The sequence below is a fragment of the Nicotiana tabacum genome, chromosome 11, assembly GCF_000715075.1.
Source record: "Nicotiana tabacum cultivar K326 chromosome 11, ASM71507v2, whole genome shotgun sequence".
Taxonomy (NCBI): domain Eukaryota; kingdom Viridiplantae; phylum Streptophyta; class Magnoliopsida; order Solanales; family Solanaceae; genus Nicotiana; species Nicotiana tabacum.
In genome coordinates, this window is record NC_134090.1 from 172825053 (window position 1) to 172841164 (window position 16112).

Below are 16112 nucleotides of genomic sequence, written 5' to 3' on the forward strand. Positions count from 1 at the left end.
GATTATGTTGTAAAAGTGCCAAGTGGTATTTTCTCAATAAGCCACTTGGCTTAATGTTATGTTTCACTACCTTCCTTTTAATATAATATAGATTATTAGATTTGTCTAAATCTATTTAGATTATGTTTTAAAAGTGCCAAGTGGCATTTTCTCAATAAGCCACTTGGCTTAATGTTATGTTTCACTATCCTCCTTTTAATATAATATAAATATAGATATACGATAAACATATTTCAGTTTTCATATTCATATTTGACAATTAGAAAATACAATTACAGCTTATAAATATTTCCAAAGTAACATGTTTAGGATTTTAAAATACCTAAATCTAACTCGAATTTGTTACTCGTGAAAAGTGTTTGGAATTGGAGTTGATAGTGAGGACTCCTATAACTGGAATGAAATTGAAAGTACTTAAATTATTATATTTATATATTAAAAAATAATTAAATAACTATTTTATCTTGTATGAGTTTTATTTTTAAATAAAAATTTTGAACGATATTTCACTAAGGATCTTTGTATTTTTAATATAACTAGTCTCTATATACTCGTGCATTGCACGAATATCTCAAGTCAAGTATCACATAATGTTACCAAAATAGTAAAATTTTAATAGCATATGTATTCTAATAGTATCATTTGGTAGAATAATAAAATAGAACTAATTTATGTTTATAATTAATTACTACTATTGGTAAAGTAGTATTTCAATTCAAAACGTACTTGGCTACTACTTGTCCCTCTAAAGAATCACCATAAAAAAAAAGGTTACATATAATTGTGATTATATTACCTTTATTTATAAGGTACAAACATGTTATTTAACAGTATTTTTCTTAATTTGTTTTGTTCTTGGTATATATTTGTAAGTGCTCTTTTATTGATATCACTAAGGTACAAACTTTTGTTGTTATTTCATCATTTAACTTTGTCTTAAATCAATTTGATTAGGTTTAAATAATTAACCCAATTATACTGGTCCATAATATTTATTTGGACTAATATATATATTTACTTTTGAGATAAAATCCAAATCTTTTATGGATTTAAATTTAATAAAAATTTAATTTTCTACAATGAAATCACAATTCTAAATCAAAATCGGAGACCTTCCAAAATTAATTTATTCGCGCTTTGAAGTGCCTTTGAAACCAAAAATCGTGTCCCAATTTTGCACCACATCAATGCTTAATTGCTTATATACATAAGTAGTGCGAACTATAATCTTTTTATGTCTTTTTTTTTTTTTTTGTAATTTGACATTCCAAAGAATACTTTATAAAAAAAATTGATCAATAAAAAAAATATATTTTTTGTATTAAACATAAAATGTTTATCTCTCCAAATATTTTTGTTGAAACACCATTTATAAATAAAATAATTAAACAACAGATTTTGACATTTGGGCTTTGGGCCAAGAGAAGGACCCTTTGGTCTCTAACCAATTGGCCAGCCGAAGGGAAATTGTACCAAAACGATGCCGTACCAACGTAGCAACCCGATTTTAAAAACCACTCACGATTTCAGACACACATTTTACTGCGGTGCGTGTGCGTCCGAGTCAATTTCTGGGTCTTTTCTGACTCGTTCGCTCATCATTCATCAAATTCCTTTATTCGATTTTCGATTCCAATTATTCGTCTTAGTTAAAGCGCTGTAAGTAATTAATCTCCTCTCTGAATCTCTCTTTTCCATTTTGTATAAATTCTAGAAGCTTCCGTCATACGAAGGATTCATATTTGATGCACGGAAAATTTTGTTAATTGTATAAACTATGTAACTCTTCCCGAATTTTCTTTATTCGTGCCGAATATTAGCTGTTTATTGGTAAATTTTGGGATTTTAGGCGAAATTGCCTCAGTTTTGGGCAATTGTTAAGTTTTTTAATCATATTTTGAGTATCATAGGTGTATTTTGCTTGTAATTTTGATTTTTGTTGTATATAGAAGGTAATAAACATTTTCTATTGTGCTTTATGAAACTAAACATGTTATAAATTATAAGCTATGGGTTAAGCTAAACCCGGTAGCTTTGGCTGAGACCTTGTATATGTGTTGAATTTGGGTGTTTTTGGGCGAAATGCGCAGTTTTAGCAATTGTTAAATGTTTTATGATATTTTGATTAAAATGTGTATATTTTGCTTGGAATTTTGATTTTAATAGTATAGAAGGTAATTTCTGAGAGACAGGGGTGAATGTACAATATAAGCTATGGGTTAAGCTGGCTTGCTGAATCCAGCAGGTTTCTCTCAGCCGCTGTATATGTGTTAAATCTTTTTGCTATATTTGTTGTCAGTATATAAGTATTTTTTCATATTGTGATTATAATAGGTGTATTTTGCTGGGAATTTTGTTTTTAGTAGTAGAGAAGGTAATGAACATTTTCTATTGTACTTTATGAAACTAAACATGTTGTAAAATTTCCAGTGAGAGATGGGCGAATGTACAATATAAGTTATGGTTTAAGCTAAACCCAGTAGCTATGGCTTAGACACTGCATGTTTTAAAAAAATCTACTAGATATATACAAAATACAAATATTAAATTTCGAATCCAGTGACTGTAGTCCGTGGGCTAAGTGGCATCCCAAACCCATAAAGTTTTAATCGTGGATCTGACTATACTTGGAGACTCTTAAGAAAAATTTCTTTTGTGTCATTGTGGAAGTAAAGGGATTCTAACTTGTTGTGGATGGAACTTTTGTATTCGATAAATCATGATACATTGGCTTCCTATAATGTACTGACAAAAAAGTGGACTTTTTGCTTGCTAAAGATGCTCTTTAACAGCCAATTACGAGTCTCTTAGTGTGAAATCTCGGAGTTGATAGTTTACAAGTCTTTTAGCTTAAGAGTTGTATGAATTCATTTATGTTATGAGTGCAATACTAATATTACCTGGTTTACTTAGTCCCTCTTTCTAAAACATTGTCTTAAGACAATGTGAATATCCTGCCTGCTGCTCAGCTTATAGTTACTCCATTGTACTCCTGGAGGTATTAAATATGCTCGAGCATCCCTTGTGTTGGAAGATACAGTGGCATGGCTATGTTATTAGGTGATGGCTGTGAGGAATGATAGACGACAGAGGTGTAGTCAATTGGGGCACGTGTGTATACATTAGAAAATTTGCAGTTACTATACATATAGTACTCTTCTTGCTTAAATCAACACATTCTCTCCTCCTCAATATTTCTTGTACTCAGTCCATCTTTTATCTTCTTGGTAATTGTTCATTTGAAATGATATCATGGTATCAGAGCATTCAAACTCTGCATTGATTCTTCCATTGCATAACTGCATTTAGATAAGCTTGAGATAGCTTCATCACATGGTTACCTAGATCGAATTTTTGAAGGTCTTCAATGGCTAATTCTCAGGTTTCAATTGTGATTATCACAATCATGCCCTATATTTCCATATGTCTGACTCTAAAGGTGCTAGTCTAGTTTTGATTTAGTTTATTCGCTTGGAAAACCGTTAACTCTTAGCTAGATGGTTTTTTCTCCTAGCTAAGAATAAGTGAGGCTGGTGATAAAAGATATAGTCAAAGAAGATCTAAATCAAGAGACATTCTCACTTGTACTTAGACGGTCACTGTCTGGTCAATTATAACACTTGTGGCGGTTGAAAATTGGAATTATTCATACTGAATGTGTACAATGCATGCCTTCTTGGAGACCTCTATGGGGTGGTGTATATGGAATGCCTCGGGTGTCAGTATATAGGGAAAGATCAAAGTTTTAAAACTATTAATATCCTTGCATAGCCTTAAATAGGCGTCAAATTAATGCAACTTGAAACTCACGAGGTCTTCGATGGAATCTAGGATAATCCAAAGCCACTATGACTATTCTTTGTTCAGTAATGAAGAGGGAATAGGGTTGTCAGTATTCTCATCTATGTAGATGATATTTGATGACACAGAATGATATTGAGTTAAAACAAGAAGCAAAGAGGAGCTTGCGGCAGAAATCTAAGATCTAGGGGAATTATGATACTTCAGAGGGATGGAGTTTGCAAGGTTAAAAAGAGGAATATTGATGAATCAGCAACAATATGCTCTACTGCTGATATCTGAACTGGCTAGGGAAGCGAAACCAGTCATACCCACTAGAGCATAAACTTTAATTGATTCTCTACAAAATATTACCAGTATGTGAAGATGGAAAGACATACTCCTTTGAAGGATGTGAGTTGTTATCAAAGATTAGTTGGCAAATTGTTGTATCTAACCATGACAAGACTTGATATAGCTTTTGTATATAAAAATCCAAACACTTTGGTTATTCATGGAAATCATGCTTGGAGGTTGCTTTAGTGGTAGTCAAATACATAAGAAGGAGCAAGGTATACTGATGGCTGCAGATTGTTCCAAGTACAGTGTGGTTCAATGTGACTTTAATTGGGTTGCGTGTTCCAACACTAGAAAATCAATCATGGGATACATGATGAAGCTTGGAGTTCTTTGCTTTCTTCGAATTCAAAGATACAAGATGCTGTACTAGGAGCTAAGCAGAGGCAGTAGCATGAATTCTGCAGTGGCTGAAGTTTTGATACTGTATTAGCCATTAGGAGCTAAGCAGAGGCAGTGGCATGAATTCTGCAGTGGCTGAAGTTTTAGGTTGAGTGACGTTTTAAGGCAGCTGGGAGTTGAAATGCAAAAGCTTGGGAAGCTCTGTATTGTGACAGTACGTCTGCAATCCAAATCGGGGGAAATTCATTTCAAGAGATGACAAAGTATATTAAAATTGATTGGCATTTTGTGGGAGAAAAAAATTCCACAAGGTTTCATATAAGCCAAACAAGTATCCACTAAGGAGCTAATAGCTGAAATTTTAGCAAAAAGATTGGGCAGGACACTAGATGATCATTTTCTTGGCAAGGGGTGTTAAACATTCTACTCTCTCAAGTTTGAGGAGTGTTGAAAAAGCCACATTGGCAGTGATTCTAGGTGGTAACATAATCGATTGCGGCGAGGAAGTATATAATACAACGACATAAGATAGTCAGTAGGTCGTTATGGGTAGAAAATTGGTATTGTACATACTTTACTCTTCTTACATAAATGGACACATTCATTTTTCTCGGTATTTCTTGTCCAAGTCCATCTCTGCTTCTTGTGAATTGAGCTATTAATCTTCATTGATTACAGTTTGCATTGGTGTTGTTTGGTGTAGTAGATTAATGTTTTTACTGGGCATGGTTTCTCACTTCACTTTCTCTGGATTTCCAGTTAATTTCAGCTCTTCAGTGGTATTTGGGTGCTGGACCTTCTATGAACTATCAATTTTTTTGTGCTGAAATAGCTTTTGTACAACTTCAAACATGAGTTTTGTTTTCCGAGGCACTAGAGCAGATATAGAACCTGGTTTTCCAGGATTGATCCCCGAGCGCCGTGCAGTGGTAATTTCCTACATCTCCTCTTGATGTTGATCTAGATTACTCTAAATGCTTCTAGTGATAATTACATTCATTATCTGTTTTACTCATCTCGGTGTACCTTTTTTTTTTTCTCTTCCACATTCAGCGAGTCCATGCAGCCCGGCCGGTTAATACTAACTCACTAGCTTTTCTTGTCACGGGTACCTGTAGCTTAGATCCCTTTGTTATTTTTATTTTCTGGTCTGATTTACCTACAACTTTCAGTGTAACCACTTTGTTATGACAGTGCTCTTGCTGTTCATGATTCTAAACTCTCATCAAATGTCACCCAATTTTCTGGTAAGTAGCCTCTTAACGAGTGATATTGGAGCATGTGTATTTTATTGAATTAAATCTGGTCCTTATTTTATTTAATTGGAACTTTGTCTATTTTGCAGCTGTGGTTGGTGCTCGGTGTCTTCTTTATGGCAACGACCCTTAGGATGTATGCAACCTGTCAGCAGCTTCAAGCCCAGGCACAAGCTCATGCTGTTGCTGCCAGTGGCCTTCTTGGTCCTACGGAGTTGCGGCTACATATGCCCCCATCTATAGCACTTGCAACCAGAGGACGGTTGCGAGGGCTCAGACTACAGCTTGCACTTCTTGACAGGGAGTTTGATGACTTAGGTGAAAATGCAAGCATCTCTATTCTTGAGCATTTTATGGCTTTATAAAATCCAGAAACCAAATCTTGTCTTAAAATAATCTTAAAAGGTCTGGGAAGTTTATTGATATTTTTCTGGTACTAGCAGATTATGAAACATTGAGGGCACTGGATACTGATGATGTTCCTACAACACCATCAATGACCGAGGAAGAGATAAATGCTCTTCCTGTTCACAAGTACAAGGTTTCTGGACCCCAAAGGTCTGTCATGTGAAATTTGTTACTACTTTTAGCTTCCCCATATTTTTGACTTCCAGCGTTTGCTGTACCAAGTTGACACCTATAACAGTCGACTGCCTTCTTCCGCTCTTCTTTGTTAACTTCCATCTGTGGCTTGTGATTTAGCGAAATGAGGAGGTTGATGCCAGTTTTAATCAGTTGTCAGAAGATTACCAAACTATGGTTTCAACTTGTGATCTCTCAGGTTGCTGGTGTCCACCTTGATTTGGTCACTTGCATGCTGGAAATTTATTAACTACAACATAGTTTTGTATTATATCTAGTCAAAACCTAAAATTCTGCGCAGCGAGCTTTGTTAGAATGCATAAGTTATAGTATTATTTTCACTGTTCTTGCTCCTTTTTGGAAGGTTAGGAATTTTTTTATCTCAATTTCTCTGATGAAGTTATGGGCTATTAAGTATCCGTATGTCAGTTCTCTTTTTTTATTTGTGCCGGAGACTCCCTTCCTCGTAAAATATTTTTTTGCAATAATCTTGTTAGAATTGATTAGTGTTTATCTGATAATATGATGCCATGACTCGCATTCAGTAATATCTTGGCTTCTCTTGATCCTGATGATTGCTCTTCTTGACAGTGCTGGTTCATCAACACACCCGGCATCTTCTTCAGGGTCCACTGAGGTACCTCATTTTCTAGCCCTTTCTTGAAGCTTGTAAAAGAAATGCCTACCCAATAGTTTATCTTTTGAAGTTGTTTTTGACCTTGCATTCTAGTGTCCTTTTCGAGTGAACAATTGATTTGCAGGAATGGCATTTGCATGACTTATCTATAAGACACAATGTGTTGCTGCATCCTATTTTCACTACTCCCTCTGTTTTATTACATGGAGGTGTTTGTATGGGCACGGAATTTAAGAAAGAAAGATTGACTATTGGAACTTGTGGTTTTAAACATACCATAGACATTTTTGGCTATAAAAAGCTTGTCATTAAGGATAAAATGAGAAATTTGAAGTTAGATTATTTCCAAAAGTAGAAATGTGTCATTCTTTTTGGAACATATTAAAAAGGAAAGAACACCACATAAAATGGAACAGAAGGCGTATGACTTTTTTAATTATGACTTTTTTCATAAGTTCCAAATGTATTTACCACAATTTATGTTTTGATGACAAACTGATCCTTGTCCAGTGACATGAAGTGTGTGCGCAAAGTTAAATCTAATATTAGAGAGGTGTTTCGGTTGCATTCAAGTGAATCATTGATCTAATTTCATGTTTTACAGTAGATGCTGCTCCTATGCTCATGGCATTGTGCAGCCCCTAAGCTGTGTACCTAACCTAGCCATTTCTTATTTCTTTCCTTTTGGGATGTCTGTCTCTTCGTATTGAAACTAGTCTTTCTGAGAGAGTCTTCCTCCAGAGACGTTAGAGCTCATGTTCAGACAGAAAATATAATATGGAGCCTCGTCGGAGAAGTTCTCAACCTTTGGTAGGAACCTCCCGGCTCTTTGAGAAACTGCTTCATTTACTTTATATTCTGAGGTTCTTCTCCTCAACTCTACCATAAACCAAGATTCTCAAAAAGATTGGAGCACATTTTGATCTATGACTATTAAGCCTATAGCAATGAAGCTCTTTCTTCATCTAGAGGATGAAAAGCTAACCATTGAAGAAGGCAGAATAAAAATTAATGGAAGAGTAAATTTGAAGGAGGAGATTATAGCTTCATAAAGACAATAAAAGACGAGAACTACCTTGCTGCATTGGCATCCTTTACTACTAAACCTTCCCTTCTTTTTCCTCATGTTTGATGAAATAAAAACCAAGTCATGTCGGCGATCTGTATTTTGCGTGACTGACTTATATTATTTGCCAACTGTTTTTTATTCATCAAAAGTTTATTGTTTCATTACGAGAAAAATGATGAACTCATTATTGTATTTCAAGCAGAAGAAGCAAGAACCTGCAAATGCTGTAGGAGGTACAAAGAACCCCGATGACGAACTAACTTGCAGTGTCTGCTTGGAACAAGTCGATACTGGGGAACTTGTTCGTAGCTTGCCGTGCTTACATCAGGTTAAGTATTTTGATAGTTACTTTTATTTTTGTGTCCAGCCCATGAGAAGGGTAGTCTTCTAGCATCAAAGTATATCATAACTATTTTGAGATCTCAACTTCCATAGATTAGTAAGAGTTTTTGTTTTCTTTTTTACTATTGACAATCATCTCAACTATTTTGAGATCTCACTTTATTATTGTAAGTATCATTAGACAGGGAAGAGATTTATGGTTTAGTTACCAACAGGCACCTAGAAGAACTTGTGGATAGTCTTGCATAGAGAAAACCAAGTGTTGTCTCTTTTTTCTGTTTTATTTATTGGTATAGTATAGTTTAGCTCTATTATCAGGGTCCCACGATTTATGCTTTCAAGTTTTCAAGGAGATCCTTTCTGTTTTTCAACTGACGGTTTTCTTTTTTTCTTTCTCTTCTTTTTTGGGGGTGGGGGCGGGGGGGTACGTAGGAATTTTGACAAGCTGTGTCAACATTTGAAGAAGTTAACAAATAAATAAATCACTATAATAACAAGCTGTATCATTTTATATATTTATACCAAATATTTTCATTTTTCTTATGAACTTTACATACATATTTACGAAAAAATTTGACGAAACGGTGTCACATGACACCGCTTTAGATAAGGTGCCTACGCCCATGGGTGGGGGTGTTGTTGAGGATAAAAATTTCCCTAGTTTAAGCTAGTAGCAGCGGAGTTAATAGTATTTAGTATATGTATATGTGTATATTGTCGCAGAGCAGGTGTGTATTTTAATTTATATCTTTTGTGTTTGCAGTTCCATGCAAACTGCATTGACCCATGGCTAAGGCAGCGGGGAACTTGCCCTGTCTGCAAATTTAGGGCCGGGTGGGATGAGAATGGACAAGGAGAAGTTGATGCTTATGATATGGTGTAGTTTCTCTAGGGTGATAGACTACTGTATCTCTAACTTATTTGTAATACCAACGCCAATACACATACATGTATATGCACGCAGAAGCCTGAGAGTCTCGTATGGCACTCTGTAATTGTGCAAAGTAGCAGAAATATGTCACATTGGTAAATATTAGCTTAGTCTTCTAATCTTAATCAGGCTGTAGAGGTGAGAGCTCTCGATCGAGGACTCCACGAAATACATGTACCTTTTGGCCTGTGCAGATTAATGTATCTGTTTCCTCCCATCGTTGTCCTGAAAATTTTGTTTTCTGAAAATTTTAGCTGTTGAGGGAATGTATTTGTCGAATGTGGCTATTTTTATACACGAGTCGATGCTTAATCCGATCGCTATATGGCGGATTAACCAAAAATATTGTATTGCAACAAATGCATCAAAAGGAGGAACTCAAAGTAGAAATCCCTGTACTGATTACTACTGCTGATTGGCTATGGAACATCAACTCCACAGATATACAATGTCAGCCGTCTATATATTCCTCCATGGTGAAAGCCAGGTCTGATTTTTCTTGCCCCTTAGATTTTTGTCGACATGATTTGGCTTTCATTTGATTGATGCGACTACCTAAAAAGATTCTTCACAATATTTCCATTCGCATAGGAGTATTAGTCTTTTCACATCACTGCGGAAATTAGTGTTTGATCATACTATGTTTAAGGCCATTTTTCTTACTTCATAAAAGAAAGTGATACGGGAGTGTTATTGGACCTTAAAGATGTCTAACATATTCGTAACACGGCTATTGCAAAAGTGCGAATACTAATAGCCCGTTTGGCCAAGCTGCAAAAATCAGCTTATTTTGAGAAATGTTTTTTTTTTAAAAGTGCTTTTCTCAAAAGTACTTTTGGTGAGAAGCAGTTTGTGTTTGGCTAATTAGTTTGAAAAGCACTTCTGAGCAGCAATTAGTTTTTGGCCAAGCTTTAAAAAACTGCTTCTAAGTGTATTTTTCTCAAAAGCGCTTCTCAAAAAAGTGCTTTTGGAGAAAAGCTATTTTTTCTGCTTCTCCTCAAAAGCACTTTTTTTCCTTCCAGAAGCTTGGCCAAACACCTCAAATTGAGGCCAAAAGTGTTTTTGGCAAAAAAAAAAAAAAAGTACTTTTGACCAAAAATAAGCTTGGCCAAACACGCTATCAAATGAATGTACGATATGATTAAAAATGATCACATTGCAAGTAGCCTACACAGAGGATACAATCAGAGAAGACTGGTGGATGATATGGTTTGGTCATGCAGTAAGCCTAAAATCACATGGACCGAAATTGTCCCTAAAAAAATGACAATTATAGCAAACATAGATCATGCATTTTGGTCAATCAACATTAAAGTGAAGGATTAGTACTACCAGATCAATGGTTAGCAACATAAGTCTTTGGATTTATTAAAATAATGAATGACAAATGTAATCTTGTTTACACGGATCCTCTTCCAATATCCAGGGCCAAATGTAGAGTACTCATTATGGGTTCCTTTGAATTCAGTAAATTTAGCTCAAATGCAGTATATGCATTTTAAAATTCACTAAATAAGTACAAATAATAAATTGCGACCAAGTAAATTAGGTGGGCGGGTAAATTCCAAAAAATTACACCCATAAAATTCAAATCATGAATCTGCTCTAATATATATATAAATTCAATTTATATATTTTCCGTCAATTCAGTTTAAAAACTAGCACTTCCTGATATATATAAAATTCAATTTATGATTTATGCTACTCCTATAACAATTGGGGTTTAAATGTTTAATGAAATCACAATCACAAAAATGTATGGGGAAAAAAGGCCAAAAAAAAATGTTAGCATTATAGTGGAGTACTTTAAATTCTATGCACTGAAGATACCTAAAATATCCATGCAATCAGGTCAATAACAAAATTCTACGTGTAAAACTCGATGATAATCAACAATGGCAACCTGATAAAAACGAAAACTAATCTTATATAACATGTTTAAAAATACACTGATAATGTAAATAAAAAATCTACATTATCAATGCATATAATTTAAATCCTTAACGTATAAAAGAAAAGAGAGACAAGTAGGCAAAGGACAATAGAGTTTCCTAATTAAGAAAGCTAAATCTAGCAACATAGGGCGCAAGCAATGAAGTACTCGTTGTGTAGTATGTGTCAACTTCCCATGTGTATGTTATCAGCGAGATTTCTGGGCTATCTTTCTAATGCAGATTTCAACTCTACTCATTAATATGCAAACATCACTTTTTACGATTTCTGAGGTTATTGACACAAGTACAAATTCATATCTAAATGTAGGTTGGCCTAATTAAGCTCATAACTTTTATAACCTTCATGTGAATTTCTCCGTCAAACGGCAACAATAACGTACCCAATATAATCCCGTATAGTAGGGTCTGGGAAGGTAGTGTGTATGTAAAACTTACCCTTACCTTGTGGAGATAGAGAGGTTGTTTTTAGTATACCCTCGTCTCAAGAAAGCAGAAGCACAATAGTACTGGGAAAGAAAAACGACAGTGTAGAAGTTATGAATCGAAACAATAACAACGACGATATAGTAAGATGACCAAAACGAAAGAAACCATAGGTAGCAATAGGAACCTAAGAGTAAGAAAATATGAAAATACGTACTAATAGTACTGGTATGAAGAAGAATAACACTCGACTGCCTACTAATCTTTTATCCTAGCTTTCGACCTTCACACCCTCCTAACCTTAAAAAATGAGACGTTCTATCAAACCCCTTTGTCATTTTAGAACGGACTATCTCTCATCAAAGACAACATATTTTTTTACCTTCTCGTGAGTGATGCTAAAATGTGGTTGAGGTGGTGAAGAAAGGAGAAAGTGAAGGGAAAAAAAAAGATTAGGGCAGTCCGGTGCACAAATTATTTCATGTTCACGCAGTGGCCGCACCCCAAGAGGTGTGATATAAATAGCCTACTCTAATGCAAATATTAGTGACTGCTTTCACGACTGGAACTCGTGATCTATTGGTCATATCGAGACAACTTTACCGTTCTCAAGGCTCGCCTTAAAAAAAGACTTAATATTGAGAAACGTGATATATTCTAGAGGTAAGCAAGTTAATTAGAGATCAATTAGTCCCAAAGCTGAGTCGATTAGTACATAAGAGCTAAATTAGCCAAGTTTTGTAACGACATGGATATTTTGACTAGTGACCCCAACTATTAACGGTAAAATAATTATGGGTAACCCTAACTATTAACAGAGGGCTAATGTTGATCACTTATGAGACACTTTCTCTTCTTAAATTAGTTACAAAGAAATTGATAACGTTTATACATTGCTTAGATTTTATATAGTATGGTCCATTTTTTATTTTTTCGGTACATATGCTCAAATATTTTACATAATGATATAAGAGTAATAGTTCGGGTCACCCCAAGAGCAAGATGGGGAGTTCTTGGAAGGAAGGATGTCGAGGGTCTATTAGGAAACAACCTCTTTACCCCAGGGTAGGGGTAAGGTCTGCGTACACAGTACCCTTCCCAGACCCCAATAGTGAAATTATACTGGATTGTTGTTGTTGTTTTTGATATAGGAGTAATAAAATTACTTGACATGACTACTAAAATTATGTACAAATTGAAAAGCAAAACTCGCCGCATCATTGGCTACTAGGTGTGGACGAGGAAAAACCAAGTCGTCACAAATTGAGCTACTCCTTTTACTTCTTTTTTTGTTTTTTTATAGAGTATGTTTTATATCTGGGAATCTTTATACAAATAGCCGGCTCAAATTACTTTTCTATTTAATATTATAAATTTGTTTGTTATTTTTAATTTAAATGATTGGATGAATGGTTAGTTCTGATGGTTTTACGGTCAATATTGTAGTTTTTCTTATCTTAGATTGCTAGTAGTTTAGGCTGTTTTCCTATTATTTTCCACCTGGATTTCTTAGTATTCTATTGTTGTTACAACTTGTTGCTAATATTACCTTTTGTTGTCATTATCTTTTTGGCAGGGGTGTTTATAAGAACCCGAAAAATCGAATCAAACCAAAAACCGAGCTAAATCGGCCAAAAAATCGATACTTTTTAGGTTTGGTTTGGTTTTGGTTTCGGCTTTTTAAAAATTGATCAAATTTGGTTTGGTTTTGGTTTTATTCAAAAAATAACCGAAAAAACCGAACCAACCCGACTATAAAAGTAGTTATTTAAATTTATTATTACACACTTATATATATGTATATTTTTATATAAAATTTCAAAAAATTTATGGTACATATTAGTTATTTGTATTTTCAGTCTAATTCTTTGCTATTATAATAATCTAATTATTTACCTTTACGTTCTAGTTGGTAGTTTTCTTTTAATAAGTACAAGAATTTATTTCATGTTAAAAATAATTGATTTATAATTGAGTATTTAAATTCTTCATCACCATTTGATTCAATTATCATCAATATATCTTGAAAATGATAGATTTCTCAAAGAGCAATTGATTTGATAGTGTTACGTTGAAAATGTAGTTGTCGGAATATGCGTTTGGTAGTGTATGTCTCATATTAAAAAAATGATAAATAACCGAAAAAATCGAAAAACCGACAAAAACTGAATTGATAAAAAACTGGCTCAATTAGTTTGATTTGGTTTCAATATTTAAAAAATCGACTTACTTGATTTGGTTTCTTTTTAGGAAAAAACCGACCCAAACCGAACCATGAACACCCCTACTTTCTGGCCCTATTTATTGATATTACATTTTTGTACTTTTTATTTTATTTTCTTGACCCGAGATTCTATCGTAAAAAATCTCTCCATCTTTCGAGAATAGAGGTAAGGTCTGCGTACATACTAGCCTTCGTAGACCGTACTTGTGGAACTCCACTGAATTATTGTTTATGTTGGATGAACGGTTATTTGAATTAGTTTTTACTTCTTCTTTTTTATTTTTTATTCCTACCAAAACAATGAAAATGAAAAAGTTTTGATTGGTGTTAGCTTCGGCGGTAGATGTTCACGGTAAAGGTAACAAACAACTTTGATTTGACAAACAAATTTATTGTCCTGTCCAGACATAAATCAAATAGACTTCTCATGAGAATCCTTAGGTAATATACATAGGTAAGAGTGAAAAAGCTAAGGCATTTTAAATGAGAATAATCAAACCTACGATGATAAGCAAAGGTACATTAGTTTCTCCGAAGTTCAATGGTCATGTCATTGCACTTGATCATGAAACTCGTGCTTGTGTTTTGTTTTTCGACAGTAACAATGGATTTACTAATATTTAGTTTATATAAAAAAATCACCATCAAATTATCTTAGTAGATATAACAACAATGATAAAAAAAAAATTTAGTAAAATCTCACCGGTGAAGTATGTGGAAGATAGTGTGTTCGCACGCCTTATTCCTACCTTGTGAAAGTTGAGATGTTGTTTTTGATACTTGTTGTTGTAGATAATCTATTTTATTTTATAATTACAAATCTCGCATTTCAAGAAGATTTAGAGCCCGTTTGGACATAAGAATTTTTTTTTTAATTTTTTTTAGAAATAAGCGTTTGTTCATAAAATTTCCAATTTTCCCTTGAAGATACATTTTGGAATTTTTCAAAAATTTGAAAAACTCAAAAAAAAACTGTTTTTCAAAATTTTCACTCAGATCACTCACAAAACTTCAAAAATAACCCTAAATTATATTCATGTCCAAACACAATTCTAATTTTCAAATACCATTTTCACTTGAAAAATTTTTCACTTTTTTTTTAAAATTTTACAATTCTTATAATGTCCAAACGCCACTTACTTTCAAATATCCTTTAAATGGCCCAATAATATAAAAAAATTATCTTGATGGTGTATACAACTCTTAAACTTATTTGTGGATGCAAATACTGGTTTATAACATATTACTTACTATATATTTTATATGTTGTCAACTTATATATGTTTAGTGTTGACAGTTACCTTTAATAAGTTTTTGATAGATTTCAATATGGATCTAATTTAACTTAAGGAAATTTAGATAACAATAGGATAATTGATCTAATTTTCCTTCTTAAATATCACTTGTTATACGTTTGATATTATTACCTTTTCTAGATTAAATAGGTCATCATGAGAGTGTGATTTTGGTTTTCAAATTTGGGGCTCATACAAGAACACAATTATAACTTAACTTTAAGATTTTTGGTATCAACTATATGAATCCTCGTTATAGTTTCATTTATATCTGTTCTGTCCAAATATTGAAGAATTCAGCTACTTATTTAACAGCAAAAAAACCTCATACATTTTCTTCCCATAGATACAGACCTTCACGAAATTGGAAAGATTTCTAGGAATGTGACCAGGAGGTCACGGGTTCAAGCTGTGGAAACAGTCTTTTGCAGAAATGTATGGTATGGCTGCATACAATAGACCCTTATGGTCTGATCCTTTCTCGGATCCTGCGCATAGCGAGAACTTAGTGCACCGAGCTACTTTTTTTATTTTATTGAAGAATAGGGGAGTGGAGAGCATAGTCTACCTATATACTGGTATATATCTCACTAGAAACAATATAAAAAATGAAAGGCATCCCAAAAGATGGAAAATAACAAAATATTACCTAGATCATAGTATTTGTTCTTTTAAGAATTTGACACACCCTTCAATAGTTTTAGTTATACGTGTACTTGTCTCAACTATTTTTTTTTTTAAGAATCTAGATTAATTAGAACTGCAATAATTTTTATATAAATTTAATTAATTAAAGTGACAAATATTTATTTAGTGTAATAAACAAAGAGTTAATCATATTCCGGAGCATGGATGTTTAGAAGTCGTTTGGTATAATGGTGGAATAAACAAGGATATTGTTTACCTTTAAAACGGATAA

General features: G+C 33.7%; 1 protein-coding gene across 1 annotated transcript; it reads left to right on the forward strand.

Moving 5' to 3' along the window:
- Nucleotides 1–1521: 1521 nt before the first annotated feature.
- LOC107782287 (E3 ubiquitin-protein ligase SDIR1-like) lies at nucleotides 1522–9511 on the forward strand. Its single transcript, XM_016603156.2, has 9 exons — nucleotides 1522–1659; nucleotides 5239–5408; nucleotides 5533–5587; nucleotides 5674–5726; nucleotides 5825–6053; nucleotides 6179–6293; nucleotides 6909–6954; nucleotides 8226–8351; nucleotides 9129–9511. The coding sequence occupies exons 2-9, from the start codon at nucleotides 5331–5333 to the stop codon at nucleotides 9246–9248; spliced, it is 822 nt and encodes a 273-aa protein (XP_016458642.1). The 5' UTR covers nucleotides 1522–1659; nucleotides 5239–5330; the 3' UTR covers nucleotides 9249–9511.
- Nucleotides 9512–16112: the final 6601 nt, after the last annotated feature.